General features: G+C 43.5%; 1 protein-coding gene across 1 annotated transcript in view; it reads left to right on the top strand.

Annotated features, from left to right (window-relative positions):
• Window positions 1-11,701, top strand: part of LOC148504762 (carotenoid-cleaving dioxygenase, mitochondrial-like) — a 78,799-nt gene extending 67,098 nt beyond the window's left edge. The window contains exons 8-10 of the mRNA XM_088448542.1: window positions 2,106-2,291; window positions 9,249-9,359; window positions 11,585-11,701. Coding sequence (XP_088304668.1) covers window positions 2,106-2,291; window positions 9,249-9,359; window positions 11,585-11,701 — 414 coding nt within the window. The remainder of the gene's footprint in view (window positions 1-2,105; window positions 2,292-9,248; window positions 9,360-11,584) is intronic.
• Window positions 11,702-18,208: the final 6,507 nt, after the last annotated feature.

Here is an 18,208-nt window from a genome sequence, read left to right as displayed (position 1 = left end):
ATCCAGTCAGATGTGGTCTGAAGAACGGAATTTATTATTCAATAGAGGAACTTGTATGAATGTACACAGATAAGTGCGTATGAACGAGTGTGAGCGGTAAAACTGTAAATGTAAACAATAAAAGGTAATTACAATATGTACATGGAAATGCAAGGCAAACATATACATAACATGGAATATGCAAACAGCATGAAATATACAGTATACATAGTATAGGCTGCAGTGTGACATAGTACAGCTAACATACATAACTGGCTAAGCAGATCTATAATGGCACAGTTGAAGCTTAGAAACTCACCATCGGATGCTATACCAGGTTGAGCATATAAGTGATGACTATTTGGGACCATGTGTGTGGAGGAAATGGCTGCTTACAGCTCCTTTAGTCCAGAATGCATTGCTAGACTGCTAAGGCATGTTAGGAGGGACAAAATAGATCAGATTTAAGCTGCTACTGTCCTGACCACTAGATGGGGATGCTAATATGAATTAATATAACATAACAAACCCTATGCTGAAGGCATGACAGCCATAAAGGGTGTACCTGGTCTACAACAATGTTTAGGTAGGTGGTGTATTTTAAATTAACATCAGCAAGGACCCAAGATTTTCCAGCAGAACATTGCCCAGGGCATCACACTGCCCCCAACGGCTTGCCTTCTACCCATAATGCACCCTGGTGCCATCTCTTCCCCAAGTAAACGACGCGAACACACCCGGCTATCCACATGATGTTAAGGAAAACAGGATTCATCAGACCAGGCAACCTTCTATTTATCCATGGTCCAATTCTGACACTCATGTGCCCATTGTAGGATTTTCAGCAGTGGACAGGGGGTCAGCACTGGTACTCTGACCGGTCTGCAGCTACGCAGCCCCATTCATTGCAAGCTACTGTACGTTGCACTGTGTGTTCTGACACCTTCCTATCATAGCTAGCATTATGTTTTTTCAGCAATTTGTGCTTCTGTGAGACCACATAGCTTATGCGCCTAATGAGCCATGGGCACCCAAGCCTGTGTCGCAGGTTCAACGGTTGTCCTTCCTTGGATGACTTTTGGTAGGTACTAAGCACTGCATACCAGGAACACCAACAAGACCTGTCTTTTGAAGATGCTCTGACCCAGTTGTCTAGCTATCACAATTTGGCCCTTGTCAAAGTCACTTCAATCCTTAAGCTTGACCATTTTTCCTGCTTCCAATACATCGTCTACAAGAACTAACTGTTCACTTTCTGCTTACAGCTCCTTTAGTCCAGAATGCATTGCTGGACTGCTAAGGCATGTTAGGAGGGACAAAATAGATCAGATTTAAGCTGCTACTGTCCTGACCACTAGATGGGGATGCTAATATGAATTAATATAACATAACAAACCCTATGCTGAAGGCATGAAGGGTGCACCTGGTCTACAACAATGTTTAGGTAGGTGGTGTATTTCAAATTAACATCAGCATGAATGCAAGGACCCAAGATAATGTATCCCACCCCTTGAGAGGTGCCATTGTAACAAGATTATTAATCTTATTAACTTCACCTGCGCAGAGAGAGGCTGGGGGTAACCCAGCAGCTTAGGAAGTGCAGAACATCCCCCCAGTGTGAAAAGCACAGAATATAAAATGTAGCTGAGTTCAAACCATGCATGCGTCCTTTGCATGTGTCAGATTCCCTCTTTTGATTTAATTAAGTCAGTCTGGCATAATTATTGTGAGCACAGTAAGCAGATTAGTAGAATGGCTGGGAGAATTGGCAAGGTCACCTTTTATTTTTTATTTGCCATGACATATATGGATAAATATGCTTATTTACAGAAAAACTGAAATGACATGAAATTTCACACATTGTTTTCGATTAGATTTTGGTTTAGTTTGAAAATGAACAACTGTATTGTTATATTTTGTATATTTCATGTTTGTTTGTTTTTTAATGGTCACCAGACATAAGGGGAACATGTATCAAGCCTGGCAGAGAGATAAAGTGCCAATCAATCAACTTCTAATTGTCATTTTATAGGCCGTGCTTGAAAAATGAGAGTTAGAAGCTGATTGGTTGGTACTTTATCTCTCTCTAAGGCTTGATACAATTCCCCCATAATGTTTTTATCTAGGTGTGGTGCACTCATGAAAACCTATATGATGAGGAGACATTTGAGGAGATCCGAGGTCTGGAACTTCCAGCAATCAACTATTCCAAGTACAACGCCAAGAGATACCGCTATTTCTATGGATGTGGATTACAGCATCTCGTAGGGAGTTGTCTTGTCAAAATGGATGTTGTAACCAAGGGTCTAAAAGTAAGTCAGTCAGTTGTAGCTGATATCTTCTTTACATGGCTTAAGACTTTCTTCTGTGCTCTGGTTCACGGATTAATTTAGTACATTTCTCGACCCAATTGTTGGAATATTCATGTAACAAAACCGTGAACTGAAAAAAATACAAATCTGCTGCGCAGTAAAAATAATTCACAATATTGTACACAGTATGCTAACTCGCTTACTCATTGTCCCATCATATCTTAATACATCTTTGACACAGAACTTTCCATTGCTCTCCACATCCACTTTATATCCACATCCTATTAGATGCATCTAAGTACCTCCAAAGCAAACACATATCCCACACATGACACTACAAGAAATGTAATGCCTACATTCCATGCCATGCATCCCACCAGAGAATGTATCACAAAATAAGTATCACTAATGCAACAAAATTACTTAGCTCGGGTACCCTAGATACTGGCACTGGCATTGCATGCAGCTGCTGTGTAAGACTAATGATGCTACCTGGGTAAAAAGACAGAGATCCAGTCTTAGTGACCTGCACCATGCATTGTTGTGCTCAATCTACCACTTCATACTAATTCCTGTGCAACAAAAATCATAAGTTCCTAGGACACTATAAGTGAGTATGCAGCTATTGTGCAAATAAAATGCAAATTTCAAGGTAAAGTACAAAGTATGTGACAAAAGTGCCAAGGCCAGGGTCTTAGTCTTCCAACGCAGATCTCCTGGACTCGGCTACGGAGCTGCAAGGGGCAATCTGAGTAACCTCAGGGTTAACAATTTGGAATGGGGTGGCGGGGAGGGGAAAATCGTTGCACAGGCAGATATAAGCAAGTGTCTTAGTAACATGTGAAACCACTATTCCCTGTCCGTAGTACTATAGCTAGACAAGTTTCATGGATAGTGGTGGTGCTCACTAGAGTTGAGTATTATTGAGTAGAAATAGGAAGAAGGAAAAAACTCTGTTTGGGATTGGATAAATTGCGTAATTAAAACATAACTTTTAATATACTGTCATTAAAATAGTTACCTGTTGGGGAATGTGATTGTATTGCCGGCGGCTGCCCGAAGGGAAGAAATCCCGACTGCAGCACATAAGTATACTAACCCTCTTCTTTCCCTACCCTAACGCTCCTTTAGGGGTGCCTAACCCTAACCTCCCCCCCCCAAAGAGCCTAACCCTAACCTCCCCACCCAAAGAGCCTAACCTTAACCTCCCCAAAGGGATGCCTAAACCTAACCCCCCCTCCCCGCACCCTAAACCTAACCCTCCCGGGGGGTGCCTAACCCTAACCCCTTTCCCTAGCCTAACCCTAACCCCCCTCGGGGTGTGCCTAACCCTAAGTGCCCTCGGACTACCTTAAACCTAACCCTCCTGTCCACGCGACTAAGAGTACGGGCTGGCTTGACCTACCTCGTTCACTCCCATGTCATCCTGGATTCCGGCGTCGGGATTATGATAGGCGTCGGTATCTCGACGATTATCATACATCCCTAGCCGGCATTCCAAGACTACAGTCCCTACCGGGACTCTAAACAAATGTGCATAAAATTCAATTCGACGGTAAAGAGTCACAATACTCCCTTGTTTTCGGCAGTTGATTGACAAAAATAGTCTTGGAAACGGTGTTTGTGATGTTTTTTAAGTATGTCTAAATCCTTTCTTGGTACCAACAGGTAACTATTTTAATGACAGTAAAAGTTATGTTTTAATTACTCAATTTATCAAATCCCAAGAGTTCTCACCAAACAGAGGGCCTGATTTAGACCCGCTCGCAAGCGGGTCGATGGTGGCCCAGTGCGCACGTGTGAGCCCCAGAGCGGGCGCAAACAGCACTCACTCTGTGGCTCACTACAAAAGGGGCGGCTGTCGATGTTGATCGACAGCTCGCCCCATTTTGTAGGCGTGGCCGGTGGGTGGCTTCACAAACGGAGGCGTTCCAAAGCGAACGCCTGCCATTTGTGGGCGGCCCCACTGACATCACCAGTGATGTCAGTGAGAGAGCTTCCGGCTCTATTAGAGCCAGAAGCTCTCTGGGGCTTGCGGCCACGAGACCCTACCACAAGGGTCTCGTCGCAAGCCCGATGGTCGCGATGGTCATGACCATCACGACCATCATCCTGGCCGTTCGCAATAGCTGTGGGTGGTCACCCACAGCTATGCGAGCGGCCAGGAGGCCGCAACTAAAAAACCAGCACCCGCCCTGATTCAGAGCGATCGCTCGCTTTTTGCGAGCGCCTCTGAATCAGGCCCAGAGTTATTTCCTTCTTCCTATTTCTACTTTAACCTCAGGGTTACTCAAACTGCCAATGGTCTCACAGAAGGTCTGATGCTGCGTCTTAGGATGCAGTACTAGAATATGCTTTCAAGAGGTGTATTTTTACACCAGAAGCCTCCTGCGGCATCACCATATTAGCAGTATTGCACATCCGCTTCCCTGCAGCTATGCAATACCCTACAATTCTGAATCAGGCCCTGTGACTTATTATTTACACTATTACCACTATTGTGCGTAAATTGCTGTGCACATGTCTACATATTGTAATGTATATTATTATAACTTAGCATGTAATCTGAAATTATGCTAAGCGTGGTTGCCCATACTGCCATTTTATGCTGCTTTTGTCTTCAGTTGATGTATATTTACTCACCCGGCAAGCTTCCCATTGGGTCGCATATGATCTGGACAGACATTCTGGAGCCAGGTAGTGCTGTAAATGGTGACCATGATGAGGTATAGACTAGGGGAGGTCACATGGACATTTGTGGTAAGGTAAATTACATCAAGGCATAAACATTTCAAAAGAAGCAATTGCCATGCAGTGTGTGGGTTGGTGTTGTTGGATGAAACCTGAGCATTGCTGGTTAGACTATACACAGGATGGGGAGAATTGGCCTCTCAGAAGATGCAGAGCATTGAGGAGAGGCCAAGCATTTGTGGACTAAGGGCCTGATTCAGACCCGCTCGCAAGCGGGTCGATGGTGGCCCAGTGCGCACGTGCGAGCTCCGGAGCGAGCGCAAAAAGCACTCGCTTCGGCACTCGCATCCAAAAGGGGCAGTTGTCGATATTGATTGACAGCTGCCCCGTTTGGAAGGCGGGGCGGGGGGGTAGCTGAGCAAACGTTTGTGGGCAGGCCTACTGACATAATTAGTGATGTCAGTAGGTGGACCTCCTGCTCTAATAGTGCAGGAAGTCCACTGGGGCTTGCAGCAACGTCTCGTCTCAAGCCCGATGGTCGTGATGGTCTTGACCATCGCGACCATCATCATGGCCGCTCGCATAAGTTGTGGGTGGTAACCCACAGCTATGCGAGCGGCCAAGAGGCCGCAACAAAAAAAAAAAAAAAACCACACGCCCTGATTCAGAGCAAGCTGAATCAGGCCCTGTGCTACCTGTGCAGGAAGACATTAAGTTAGGCCCTACCACGTGCGTAGAGAGGCCCTGATTCAGAGCCGGACGCTCTGAAAGAGCGCTCGCTCTGAATCAGGGCGGTTTTTTTTTTTTGGACCACCCAAAGCTATAGCGAGCAGCCAGGATGATGGTCGCGATGGTCAAGACCATCGCGACCATCGGGCTTGCAACGAGACCCTTGTGGTAGAGTCTCGTGGCCGCAAGCCCCAGAGAGCTTCTGGCTCTAACAGAGCCGGAAGCTCTCCACTGACATCACTCGTGATGTCAGTGGGGCCGCCCCCAAACGGCAAGGATTCCCTCGGGAACGCCTCCGTTTGGGCAGCCACCCCCCCTGGCCCGCCCACCAAACGGGGCGAGCTGTCACTCAACATCGACAGCTCGCCCCCTTTGGTGCGAGATCGCTAGCCAGGTCTCGCACATGTGCACGACGGAGCCGCCTCCGTTGCGCGCATGCATTGTGGGCCACCATTGACCCGGTTGCGAGCGCTCAGCGCTTGCGACCGGGTCTGAATCAGGCCCAGAGTGAGGAGCCTGACTCAGCAATGTGGTTTGCACATTAAGGTGACAATGAATAGATGCTGGTAGAGGTATCAGAGTGTATGTAATTTAAGGTGTAGCAAATCCCCTTGTATTGTATATATATATGCTGCTATTTTGTGTTGAAAGTTGTTATATAATAAAAGTATACGTCTTTCACGCACTATTTACCTCGGGAATATTTTTAACACATGCACTTTGACGGCCAGGGCTGGTCAGTGCTATGAATTACCCCAGTATCCTTAAATTTGGTGATAGCAGTTGGATCGCCTAGTTCTGGGTGTACACCATGGTCTAGATTGATGCCAGGATAGAGGTCCCAAGATGTCACACCGAAGCATCTCTGTTGGAACCATGAGGCAGATTCCAATGTGACCAGCTAGACACATGCCGAGGGATAGCACCAGCAGCCACGAATACAGTTCAGGACCTAGCTGGGGCTACACAGAGTAGCCTGCTTCTTTGTGGACCCCTCCATGGAACGGATGCAGTTATGAGACCGGTGGCCACAATACCGACAGCTGAATCCCGACAAGGGACTTAAAATAGGTGTTGAAATACCAACAGCTATCTTAATCCCAACGCCGGAATGCCGAAGGACGCCAGCCCGAACGAGGTAAGTCCAGGGTGCCCTTAGTGTTAGCCGTGGGGGAGGGTTAGATTTAGTGAGCGTAGAGGGGTTTGGGTTAGGTTTTAGGGGGGAGATTAGGGTTAGGCATTCCTAGGTGGGAGGGTTAGGGTTAGGCACCCCTGTGGGGGGGGGGTAAGGGTTAGGCACTAAGGGGGAATGGTTAGGTTTAGGCACGAAGGGTGAGGGTTAGGTTTAAACACTAACAGGGAAGGTTATGTTGCGGGGTGGTGAGGGTTAGGGTTAGGCTACAAAAAGGAAGGATTAGGGGGGAAAGGGTAAGTATACTTACCCGAGCCCTGTCGGGATACCAACCAGGAGGCATCCCGACAGCCGGCAATACATACCGATTACCATGTAACAGGGGGATAGATGCAACCAATATGCAACAAAGCATGAGTTATTAGCAACTGTGGTGTATTCTGCCAGGGGCATATTGTATTTGCAGTGTTTGCGGGTAGGACACCTGGAGATGCATGGGCTAAAGGTACGTACACACTAGATGATTTTTTGCACGATTTGGCCGACTTCGATGCATCAGAACGACAAATCGTGCAGTGTGTATGGACAATAACAATGCCGATGCGCATTCCTGCTGGTCGTTGGTCGCATCTTCAGATCTTCCCTGCATGCAGGAAGATCTGGCAATCTCGTTGATGATTCCCCTCAGATCGTGCAGTGTGTACGCACTACCGAACGACCAGGCGATATGGTTACATGATATAGTGAACGATCTAACCACCAAACGATTCACGATATATTGTTTGGTCGTTGATAAGACTGCACAGTGTGTATGCACGATATTGTTTGTCAGGGATCTCCAGGAAGTTCAAGAGAAATCGTTGATGACATTGCATCGTTTGCAGATCGTCTTGTGTGTAGGGGCCTTTAGGTAATCAGGTGTTTTTTTACCCTGGTGTACCTTGACTTTGGGGGGAGAAGTTTCGAGCCTCCTAAAGAGTGTAGAAGTGGACAAATGGAGAAGTTGCCCATAGCAACCAATCAGCTTCTAGCTAGCATTTATCAAGTAGATTCTATTAAATGATAAGTAGAAGCTGCTATCTTAAGGACAATACCCTTTGATAAAGTCCCCAGGACAAAACGCGACAGATCTGTAATTGTTCATTGGATATCCTGGAATTGCTACATCCATCTGCCATGTGTTTTTGACTACAAGGGAAATGGACTAATAACATCTAGCGGGGCCAAGCCAATTCTCAGATGAGCTCTATATAATTTTATACAATGTGACTGTATTTCTCTTCTCACAGATGGGTAGTGTATGTTCTATTTCGGGATTTGCGAGACCTAGTACTGAGGCGTGGAGTCTAACGTACTGGCAGTATTCACCAGGGACCCGCACAAGGAGGTTTGGCCCTCAGACTAGGTTCCCTAGTACAGGTGCTGGTATACTTTGGATACAGTGGTGTATGAAGGAGGCGTACAATTGTAGTCGACAAACTGAGTCAGAACCAGACAGACAAGACGGTACCAGGAATCAGACAGTAACAGGGTCAGGAAAGAAGCCAAGGTCAGAACCAGAATGCCAAGCGCAGTACCAGGGAGGAGGTGGAATCAGGTCACGGACAAACCAAGGTCAGGAAGGAGGAGGACCAATCACAGATAAAGGAACGCTGAAGTAGGGTTAGGAGCCTATACTCTGGCACCTGCCTAGTGCCTAGAGACTCACTTATATAGGGAGGAGTTTGATTCTCGCGCCAAACATGACATCACGTTTGGTGTGTCTGTCTCTTTAAATTTCCTTTCAGGCCGGCCTGCACAACCCTAGAAGGAGCCGCGGCCGCCTACACTACAGCTGCCGAGGAGGGAGGAGAGGGGACGCTGGAAGCCAGGACACCAGCAGCGGGCACCAAGAACTCCCCAACCACTGCCACGTGCCGACCTGGACCCCAGCGCTGCCGGACCCGGGGAGTGAAAGTCAGCACTGTAACACATATTGTATATACTATCTGCTGTATGTTATTTGGAGTTTAAAAAGGCTTATAAAGTCGAAGTGAAGAACCTGACCACATAAGGTCCACCAACATCCAGGAATCCAGGATACGGTTTGATAGATTTCGGATAAGGACATATAAGATTTTTCGTACGAGGCTGGGCACAAAATCACATTTGATATATAATTACTATCTATTAACAGCTGAAAATTGTATTACACTATTGGGCGCTTCTGCTCTCTTTTATGGAAAACTACTGTACAGTATATGTATTCTTATGTAAATGTTAGCAGGTGTCGTTAGAAAGTCTTCTCTTTCCGTGCAATTATTCCTACAATACTCTGTAAGTAAGATGCAGGATGGTAAATGCTGATTGTGACTGTGTTTTTTGTCATATCTTTTTATTAATGTAAATATTGTTTTGATTCAAAGGTTTGGCAAGAAGATGGTTTCTACCCCTCTGAGCCAGTGTTTGTCCCCAGCCCAGATTCCAGTGAAGAAGATGATGGTGTGATCCTTTCAGCTGTTGTCTCTCCCCGTCCGGTAGGTTACCTATTAGTTTTTATCAACATGCTAATATGATGAATGTTATTACTTATTACTGACAGTGCCTCGATCTTACTAGCTGTGGGGTATATAGAGTGTACAGTGTTGGGAAAAAAAGGAAATCGTTGCTACCTGAGAGATTTATTTAACTGCTGTATCATTTTTTTTTTTTCATTTTCCTAAACAGCTACCGTAAATATGTAAAAGTATTGATGCTTAGTTTGGCTGAGTGCTGGTAAGAAAGGTACAGAGATGGATGATGATGTCTCTATGCCAGTGGTTCACAAACTCGGTACTCAGGACACCACACAGGTCACATTTTCCAGGTCACCCAGCAGGTGCACAGGTGTAGTCATTACTCACTGACACATTTGAAAAGATCCACAGATGGAGCTAATTTCACTTGCGATTCTGTGAGGAGACCAGCAAAACATGCACTGTTTGGGGTCCTGAGGACCGAGTTTGAGAACCTGTGCTCTATGCAACATACAGAGATTGGCACAGATGTGTCCATTCTCGCCTTTGCTCAAATATCTCTGTTTGGTGCACCACGGACACTGCAACTTTATCCTTACATGTGCTTCTTAGGCTGGGTACACACCTAAAGATGCTCTGTCCAACCATCCAACTAGTTGATTGGTTGGAATGAAAATCTGGAAAGGTATGGGAGTAACTGATGATCAGTAATTTGCTCCTAAATGCCAGAAAACTGATGAAAATGGTCGTTAAACAAGTTTGTTAAATGTTTGATCTAAACAATTTGTTCAAACAACAGTTTTTGTCCATTTTCCGGTGTTTGGGAGCAAATTGCTGATTGTCATTTGCTTTCATCCCTTACCAGATTTTCATTCCAACCAATCAACTAGTTGGATGGTTGGACAGAAAATCTTTAAGTGTGTATGCAGCTTTAGTTGCACCACTAATTCTTCAAAAGTAATGTAAAGGTTGTCTGCTGGGGCTGGCATTGCATGTTACTTCTGTATGCAGCATAGGCCCGTATTCAATTTGAGGCGAAAAGTCCGGATCTGCGATGCTTTCACCATGACGTCATTTTCGCCTGTTTTGGTTTTACTCCGTATTCAATTTGAAAGACTTTCCGCGTAGGTGGAAAGTCAATGCAATGTAATAGGTGAAAAAGTTTCGGCTGTGAATAGCAGGCGGAAAAAAGTGCAGAATTGGGGTTTTGGGGTGCAACGTTGCAGGAACCCCCTGCAGCCTTCAGACAGTCCCGCAAAGTTAACCTGTGTCAAATAATAAAAAAAAAATCTTAAATCACTTTGAAAAAGGGGGCAAGAAAAAAAAATGTTGAGGTACAAAGTTAAAAACTAGCGAACTTGATTCTGGTGGGGTCCCCAAGTATGCCCCAAGTGTTTTTTTGATTGCAGGTGCTTGCAGCAGGTGGATTTTTTACAATTTTTTCAACTTCACTTTAGCAACTTTTTAAATATGCTCATCCCCATTTTCAAGTACCAGAATTTGCTGGGATAAGTTATTTTCAGGAAAAAATACTCCGGAAATACTATTCTGCACCACGTATAGAAAAACACTATATCGTGTACTTTCAAATTGAATACGGGGTAAAGCGGGCACGCTCGCGACACTTTTCCGCCTGCAAAACAGTACGGGCCGCGAAAAAGTATCGCGGCTCGGTTCAAATTGAATACGGCTCTAAGTCACAAATCTGGTTACAAAAGGCAAAGTTCCCATACAAGCTGCCGCGCCCTGCCTCTCGACATGTGTTGGTATGAGTAGTCTGCAACATTATACACACTGTATACCAATTCATGTGTGACAAAAGTTCTAATCTAGTGTCCTTTGTACACTGTGAGCATCTTTATGTGGGGCTACAATGATGAAACTTACATGCACAATTGTTAAAATATTTTGCATCTCTACCCGTGGCGGGGTGTCTAAGGCAGGGCTGGATTAAGGGGTGGGGCAACAGGGGCGGTTGTCCCGGGGTCCCCACACACAGAGGGGCCCCTACAACTAGCGCAAACAGGCGGGGGGATTCTGAGTACTTAGAAACCCCCTCTAACAGACAATCCCTCCCTTTCAGAAGGGGGAGGAGCCAATACAGCAACCTGCCCCATATTACCTGCCATTACGGCACAAGGGGGTGGGGCTTAATAATGTGAGGTATATGTAAACCAGATATGTAACCAGACTATTCTGTCTACAATTGCAGCTAATTGAGAAATTGATCATTTTTGTTTTTCTAGGACAAAACCACTTTTATGCTAATTTTAGATGCCAAAAACTTCACGGAGATCTGCCGAGCTGAAGTTCCTGTACTTATGCCTTATGGGTTCCATGGAATCTTCTTGCCCCAGAAATAATTCACTCACTTCTAAAGGACCTACTGTAACATCTGTCATCATTGCAGTTCCCAAACATTTCATCGGAAAAGACTTACAGTACATAGTTTCACCTTTTTATAAGGCTACTTCCTATATATAAGTATGATTCCTGCGGTCACCAACCTTTGAGTAGTTACTATTTATATCCTTTATTTGCCTCTCTAAACACGTTTCTGAAAACTTCTGCCTAATAGAATGCATCCCTACCTTGCAATAAGGATATTACTGAGGTTTATAATGGGAGCCCTGTGTGTTTTTCTGATTTTAAAAAATATCTTTAATATATGGTTTTAGAATATATATTTTATAAATGATATTTGCTATGTTTATCCTAATATTGGCTCCATTTCATGTTACCATAAATAATTAGTCTGTTATGTATACTTTTTTATACAGTAAGTCTAAGTTATAATTATCATACACAGACACGTGACTGGACACATTTGAACTTACATCCTTAAAGTCATCAAATGCCAACATGAAGCTTTCAGATAGTAAATACAACTCCCAGCATACATTGTGATGCAGTAAACAAGCAATAAATAGATCATATAAGCCAGTGGTTCTCAAACTCGGTCCTCAGGACCCCACACAGGTCAGGTTTTCCAGGTGACCTAGCAGGTGCTCAGACGTAGTCATTACTCACTGACACATTTTAAAAGATTCACACGTGGAGCTAGTTATTTCACTTGTAATTCTGTGGAAAATATGCACTGTTTGGGGTCCAGAGGACCGAGTTTGAGAACCTGTGATATAGGCAGATGCAGGTACAGACAGTCAGAGCATCAAGATTACCTCCTACTGTATATTCAGCTGTATTTTAAAAGTTTGTTTTATCATTTTCTTCCTAAATAACATCAGTAAGGTGTCATAGTAAAGTACTGATTACATACAGTATATAATAACATTATAGAGAGATGTAACAATAAGATGTGGTTCCTAGAGACAAATAATGCTCCCCGTAGACCATGCAGGAATTAAACAAATAGTCCTCAAGGTGGCGCTAATATCTCTAATATAATGCAGCTGTGAGGATAAGGGTCAGTTTCTCCTATTGATCCTTATGGAGATCAATTAATAGATACTAAAAATGACACAAACACAGAGCTAAAGGGTATCGTGTGATTAGTTGTTACAAATAATGAATACAAGGCTTGCGGGTAAAACTGAATAATAATAATAAGCATGCGATTTATAATATAGGAATAAAAAGATTTAACATTAAAAAAATGGAACACGTCATGCAGCATAAATTGATTAATATTAACTAATAGACCAATGGAGGATGGTGGAGCCATTAAAAATCAATATGTTCAGGTGTATAAAATGTTATTATCTGACAGTTCAGCATTAGCCTGATCACTCTGCACTGAGTTAATTGGAAATAAAAAAGGGGCCCATACACTACTGACGGATCGTCGCAATGTTGCGATCCTGCATGTTGGATTTCACAGATTTTCCAATCACAATCAAGATATGATCGTGTTTTGCAAATCAGTGAAATTTAACATGTATAATTTTACCGATCCTCCGACGGATCGGAGAACATCGATTGCCACCGGTCGGCATATCTGGCTGGCAGATCGGCGTTTCTGATCCCATCCCAAGATACGGTGATCCGTCTGTAGGTATATGGGGGGCCTTAAGTCAGTATAAACACAAGCACATATCCAGCATAGTAAGGGAATAATTGTATAACTGAGGAGAAGTCTGATTAGCGAAGCAGTCCTTTGTATGTAGAGAGAGTCCCCAGGCGGCCTTGGTACTGTTGGTAAAAGTGCTGAGTGAAGCTGACAGAGCCGTGGGAAGCGATACAGGGAATATATGCTCTGCAAGAGGACCTGTTGCCTGGCATCATTCATTGGGGTCTATGTACTTACCAGAGAAAAGGGGGTGAAAACGTTAAATGCAGTGAAAATCCATGTGCATATCAATTGTCAATATGTACTAACTGTCAGCTTGTTACTCGCATTGCCATATGGCTGTGTTAGGACTCTCAGATGTTACTAAAGTGTTCAGGGGTCTATTTACTAAGCCTTGGATGGAGATAAAGTGAATGGAGCTCCTAACTGCCATGTCACAGGCTGTGTTTGAAAAATGACAGTCAGGAGCTGGTTGGTTGGTACTTTATGTCTGTTCACTTTATCTCCATCCAAGGCTTAGTAAATAGATCCCTCAGTCACTAACCGACTGAAGTTTTCTCCTGCACTCGATTCGCCCCATTTAGTTGCCGGCAGCTTCATTATTCAGCGTTCAGAAGAGCGATCCAGATGCCACAGATATTTGTTTATTCATCTTGTAATAAAGTAATTTATTTTGAAAAAAATATACATAGAGGGGGGAAGTGACAGTTAGTCAATTAGCAAGTGCACCATTTTAATTGGCTGAAGGATATTGTGCATGAGCAGACACCCCATCAGACAGAGGTGAAATGAGTCTGGTTAGTCACTGCTGAGGGGGGTGACTTAACGTTCACTCTCCCCGTCTGGACTAATGTAAGTAACAAAAGCAGAAGCCGCCTCCTGCTTCGCAGAGAAAGCAAGTGAAGCAGGAGCAGCAATTTCTCTGCGATAGGTAGATTATTAGTACAACCCAAATGTTTTCTAACACCAGCATTATTTGGGACTTTTATCTACAACATCAAGGCTGCCCGGAGAACCACTCTACATTCGAAGGACTGCTTTGCTAATTGGACTCCTCCTTGTTTAAACACCGGTAATTCTTTCACTACTATGGGCCATATTCAATTAGTTTGGCACACGCGAAAAAGTTCTGCCTACCCGACTTTTCACCTACATCACGTGGTTTGGACACGAAAACTTATTGTGCGTGTCCCCACTTTTTGCCGTATTCAATGCAGAATTGGCGGAAAGTACTGTCAGAATTGGGGAAATCAGTCTGAACCCCCAAAAAAGAAGCACTAACATTGGGTATCAATGTAGAAGCTTTCCATTAGCCCTAATAAAACTATTTGGGTTACTGAAGTTGTATAAAATCCTTTAAAAAGTGGTGAAGAATGGCATTAAGTAGTATTTTTTAGTGAAAATAAGTAGTCTTGTCAAATTTGGGGTACTGGAAAATGGGTGCTAGCATATTTTAATGTCTCTAAAGTGAAGTTTTAAAAAAAGTGAACTTCCTCCTGCATAAAAGCACCTGCACTCCCAAAAACACTTGGCCCTTTCTTAGAGCACCCCCAGAAGCTGATTTTGCTTCTTTCATTTTCGCCCCAAATTTTAAAGGTGTTTTTTGGGGTGTACCTGAATTTTTTATTTATTTTTGGTGGGTGAATTGTCCTTTGGGGGGGGGGTGTACCAAGGGTTCTGAGAGATTTCCCAATATCTGCACCCCAAAATATAGATTTGACACTTTTTTTCTCATGCTATTCTGTGGAGAAAAAGTTTCGCCTATTTCAGTGCCTTGACTTTTCGCATAGGTGAAAACGGTCTGGAACTGAATACGGAGATAAATTTCCAGGCGAAAATTTTTTCAAAAAACCTGGCAAAAACGACTTTTCGCACCTAATTGAATACGGTCCTAAGCTGGACATATCCTTGTTTGTATGCTGACTAAGGCTCATTACTTCCAATTAACAGTGGGCTCTAATGCGATCGCAGCTGCTATTTCGCACAGAACACAGCTGCAAAAATAGTTGAAAAGCTTCCCCGAGCATAGGGACGCCCACTGCTGCCTGCCCATCTGTGTCAGACGTCATGTACCATGTTGGCAGAGGAGCGGTAATACTTGCACCCTACCAAGGACCAGGACAGCTGCCTACAATATCAGACGGTGGATTGCCCGGGCTGACATCACCTTTAAACACTTCTGTTATTGAGGCATTTGTCTCAACTCCACATGGTAGGTGTCCAATCTATATATTCATTGTTTGCACTTTATGTATTTGTTTTACGTGATCACCTCTTTATAATCATTGTTAATAAAAGGTTTTGCACTATCCTATTCCTTCTCCATTTGTTTGCATGTTGGGACTCCCTAAGGAGAAGAAATACTGAACTGGTTGTTTTGGAACTAAAGGCCAGAGGAACTGTATAGAGGGGGACCCAATACTGAGTGCTGTAAGAAAAACACCACTAAGAAGCATACATGAGATATCAATCACTAAGTGAACGTATAATAACATTATTATAATGAGCACCTATATTGGATGTCAGCTGAACTCCAATTGGGCCCGGGAGCAGCAAACAGTGAGAAGGCAGGCAGTGGCGGGGCACCTGGATGGCGGGGCTCGCAGCTCTGTTTAGGCAGCAGGTAACAGCAGACTGCCTCTGCGGGAGCAAGCAGGTCCAGTGAGGCTGGAGCAGAAGAGCAGAGGGCACTGGGCATCAACAAAAATGGCTACTGGCCTTTGGGGAGGGGCTGCTGCACATGCAAATCTGCAGCAGCTCCTCCTCCCATGGGCCTTCGCGGAATCCAGCAGGCTGACCCTCCACGGACTCCCTGCAGCCTGCCAGGGCCACCCCCACAAAATCATCCCAACAAAGCGCAGTGAGGAGGATTCAGTGGGAGCTGCAATACAGCAGGTCCTAGCCAGACAGTGTTAAAAAGTAAGTGACTGTGTTATGCTTTGATTAAAGTCAGCTCAGCGTGTAGTGAGGGGTGCTGAGCTGACTGCTATGAGGGTGATCGGTGATATGCGCTGGCTGGGTGAGATGTGATTGGTGAAGGGTGCTGGGTGTGGCTGTGATCTGTGTTGCTGGGTGAGGACAGAGGGGTTCTGTACAATGGGTGCTGTGCTGGGTGAGGATTGCTGTGTGGTAGTTGGGTGATGGGCGTTGTTGGCTGCCTCTGAGATCTGTACTGTTGGGTGATGGGTGCTGTGCTGTGAGACAGGGAGAGGGGTGCTGGGTCAGAGGAGGAACTAGTGGCGGTGCAGTCGGTCCATGGCACCGACCTGGGTCCGCCGCAATGAAGGGGCCCGCAGCAGGCACCAGTATAATGAGCAGTCTGATTGACTCATTTTATACCGTTCACCTCTGCGCCGTGGGCTGTAACAAATATAATAATAAAATGCAGCGGTACCACGGTCCTATGTATTTCTTCAAATTGCGATCTATAATAAATTTGAGGCGTCCCTCGGTATGCAGTAATCTCAATAATTGCACCCCCAATAGAAAATATTAAAGATGAAAAAATAGTGCCTGTGTACTTAACTGAACAGGGATCTACTTTTGCCAGTCTTGCTAATTATTATATTTGTTTGAAATGATACATGCAGTGTTCTATTTATGAATTATTGACATTATGTCCATACATGTTGTATTTTCGCCTTAAGTTATTTTTATTTTCATTATTATTATAAGATATTATACCACAAGATCCATCAGATATCTAGTGAGATAACCTGTTTTGCATTTGTTTCCTGTGACATCCGTGTATATATAGCAGGTATATTTTCCAATTCATTGATTTATGCTTTTGCACTCAGCACTTTGAACTCAGCACTTTATGATGAAATTCATTATTTATTTGTTGATCATCGATTTTTCTTGTTTATTTATAGTAACAATGTTGTTTAAACAAACTGTATGTACTGATTTGCATGGACACTTTTCATATTCACGGCTGCTAATTGTTTTTTGACATAATAAGTTATTGTATATATATTTTTGGGGGGTTTGCATTGTATTACCATTTTTAATAGAGAGTGTGAATACATTTTCACAACATCATACGGTGTCATTGCTAGGCAACAATATTGAATATTTTTTTTGATTATTATTTCACAGGTTATGCATTTACTCAATGGATACTGTATTTTATTTATTATGGATCTATGAGATGTGCTAATTTCATACTTTTCCTTTTTTCAAGGATGTTACATACCTTTTTCTTCTAATTATTTCTTGCCCCATTGTATTTTAAATTTTTATATACTTAATAATAAAAGTAAATTTTTAAAAATTTTTGTGATAAAGTGTGCCCCACCCTTAGGAGTTATCTTTTTTCTCTTCTCTTTTCTGGTTATGGATACATAACTCTGTGGGAGCACCTTTATCAATCTATATGATCATGGGGCTTTCCTCATAAATTCTTGTATTTTTTGATACTTATATATATAATTTCTTTTTAAATCCTTACAACTTGAGATCTAATTTAATCTCCTGTGCTGCGTTCCCTCTTCCCAATCCCCTGTTTCCTTTGTAAACTTAACACTTATGGTATACTCAGTCATGCATTATTAAAGTAAAGATGAGAGAACATTGGGAATGTCTTTATTTTATGTGTAATCTTGTATATTTTAATATTTTCATTACGTGCATTTATAAATACACCTGGAAAGTGCAAATGTCTTCCAATTGAAATGTTCCACCAACTTCAAGGGCCTGCAAATATAAACTAATTTTCTCAGTGGTTCCTTCTAACCTGGGAATGTTCCAGTAAATTCCCCTCTAGGGATAAATATTTGGAGATAACTGAAACTATCTTTAAAAACAACTGTAAGTGTACAGGTTGCTGGTGTCAGGAGGA

The sequence above is a fragment of the Taudactylus pleione genome, unplaced genomic scaffold (genome assembly GCF_031769625.1).
Source record: "Taudactylus pleione unplaced genomic scaffold, aTauple2 ptg000457l, whole genome shotgun sequence".
NCBI classification, from domain to species: Eukaryota; Metazoa; Chordata; class Amphibia; order Anura; family Myobatrachidae; genus Taudactylus; species Taudactylus pleione.
This window is presented reverse-complemented; position numbering and strand designations above follow the sequence as displayed.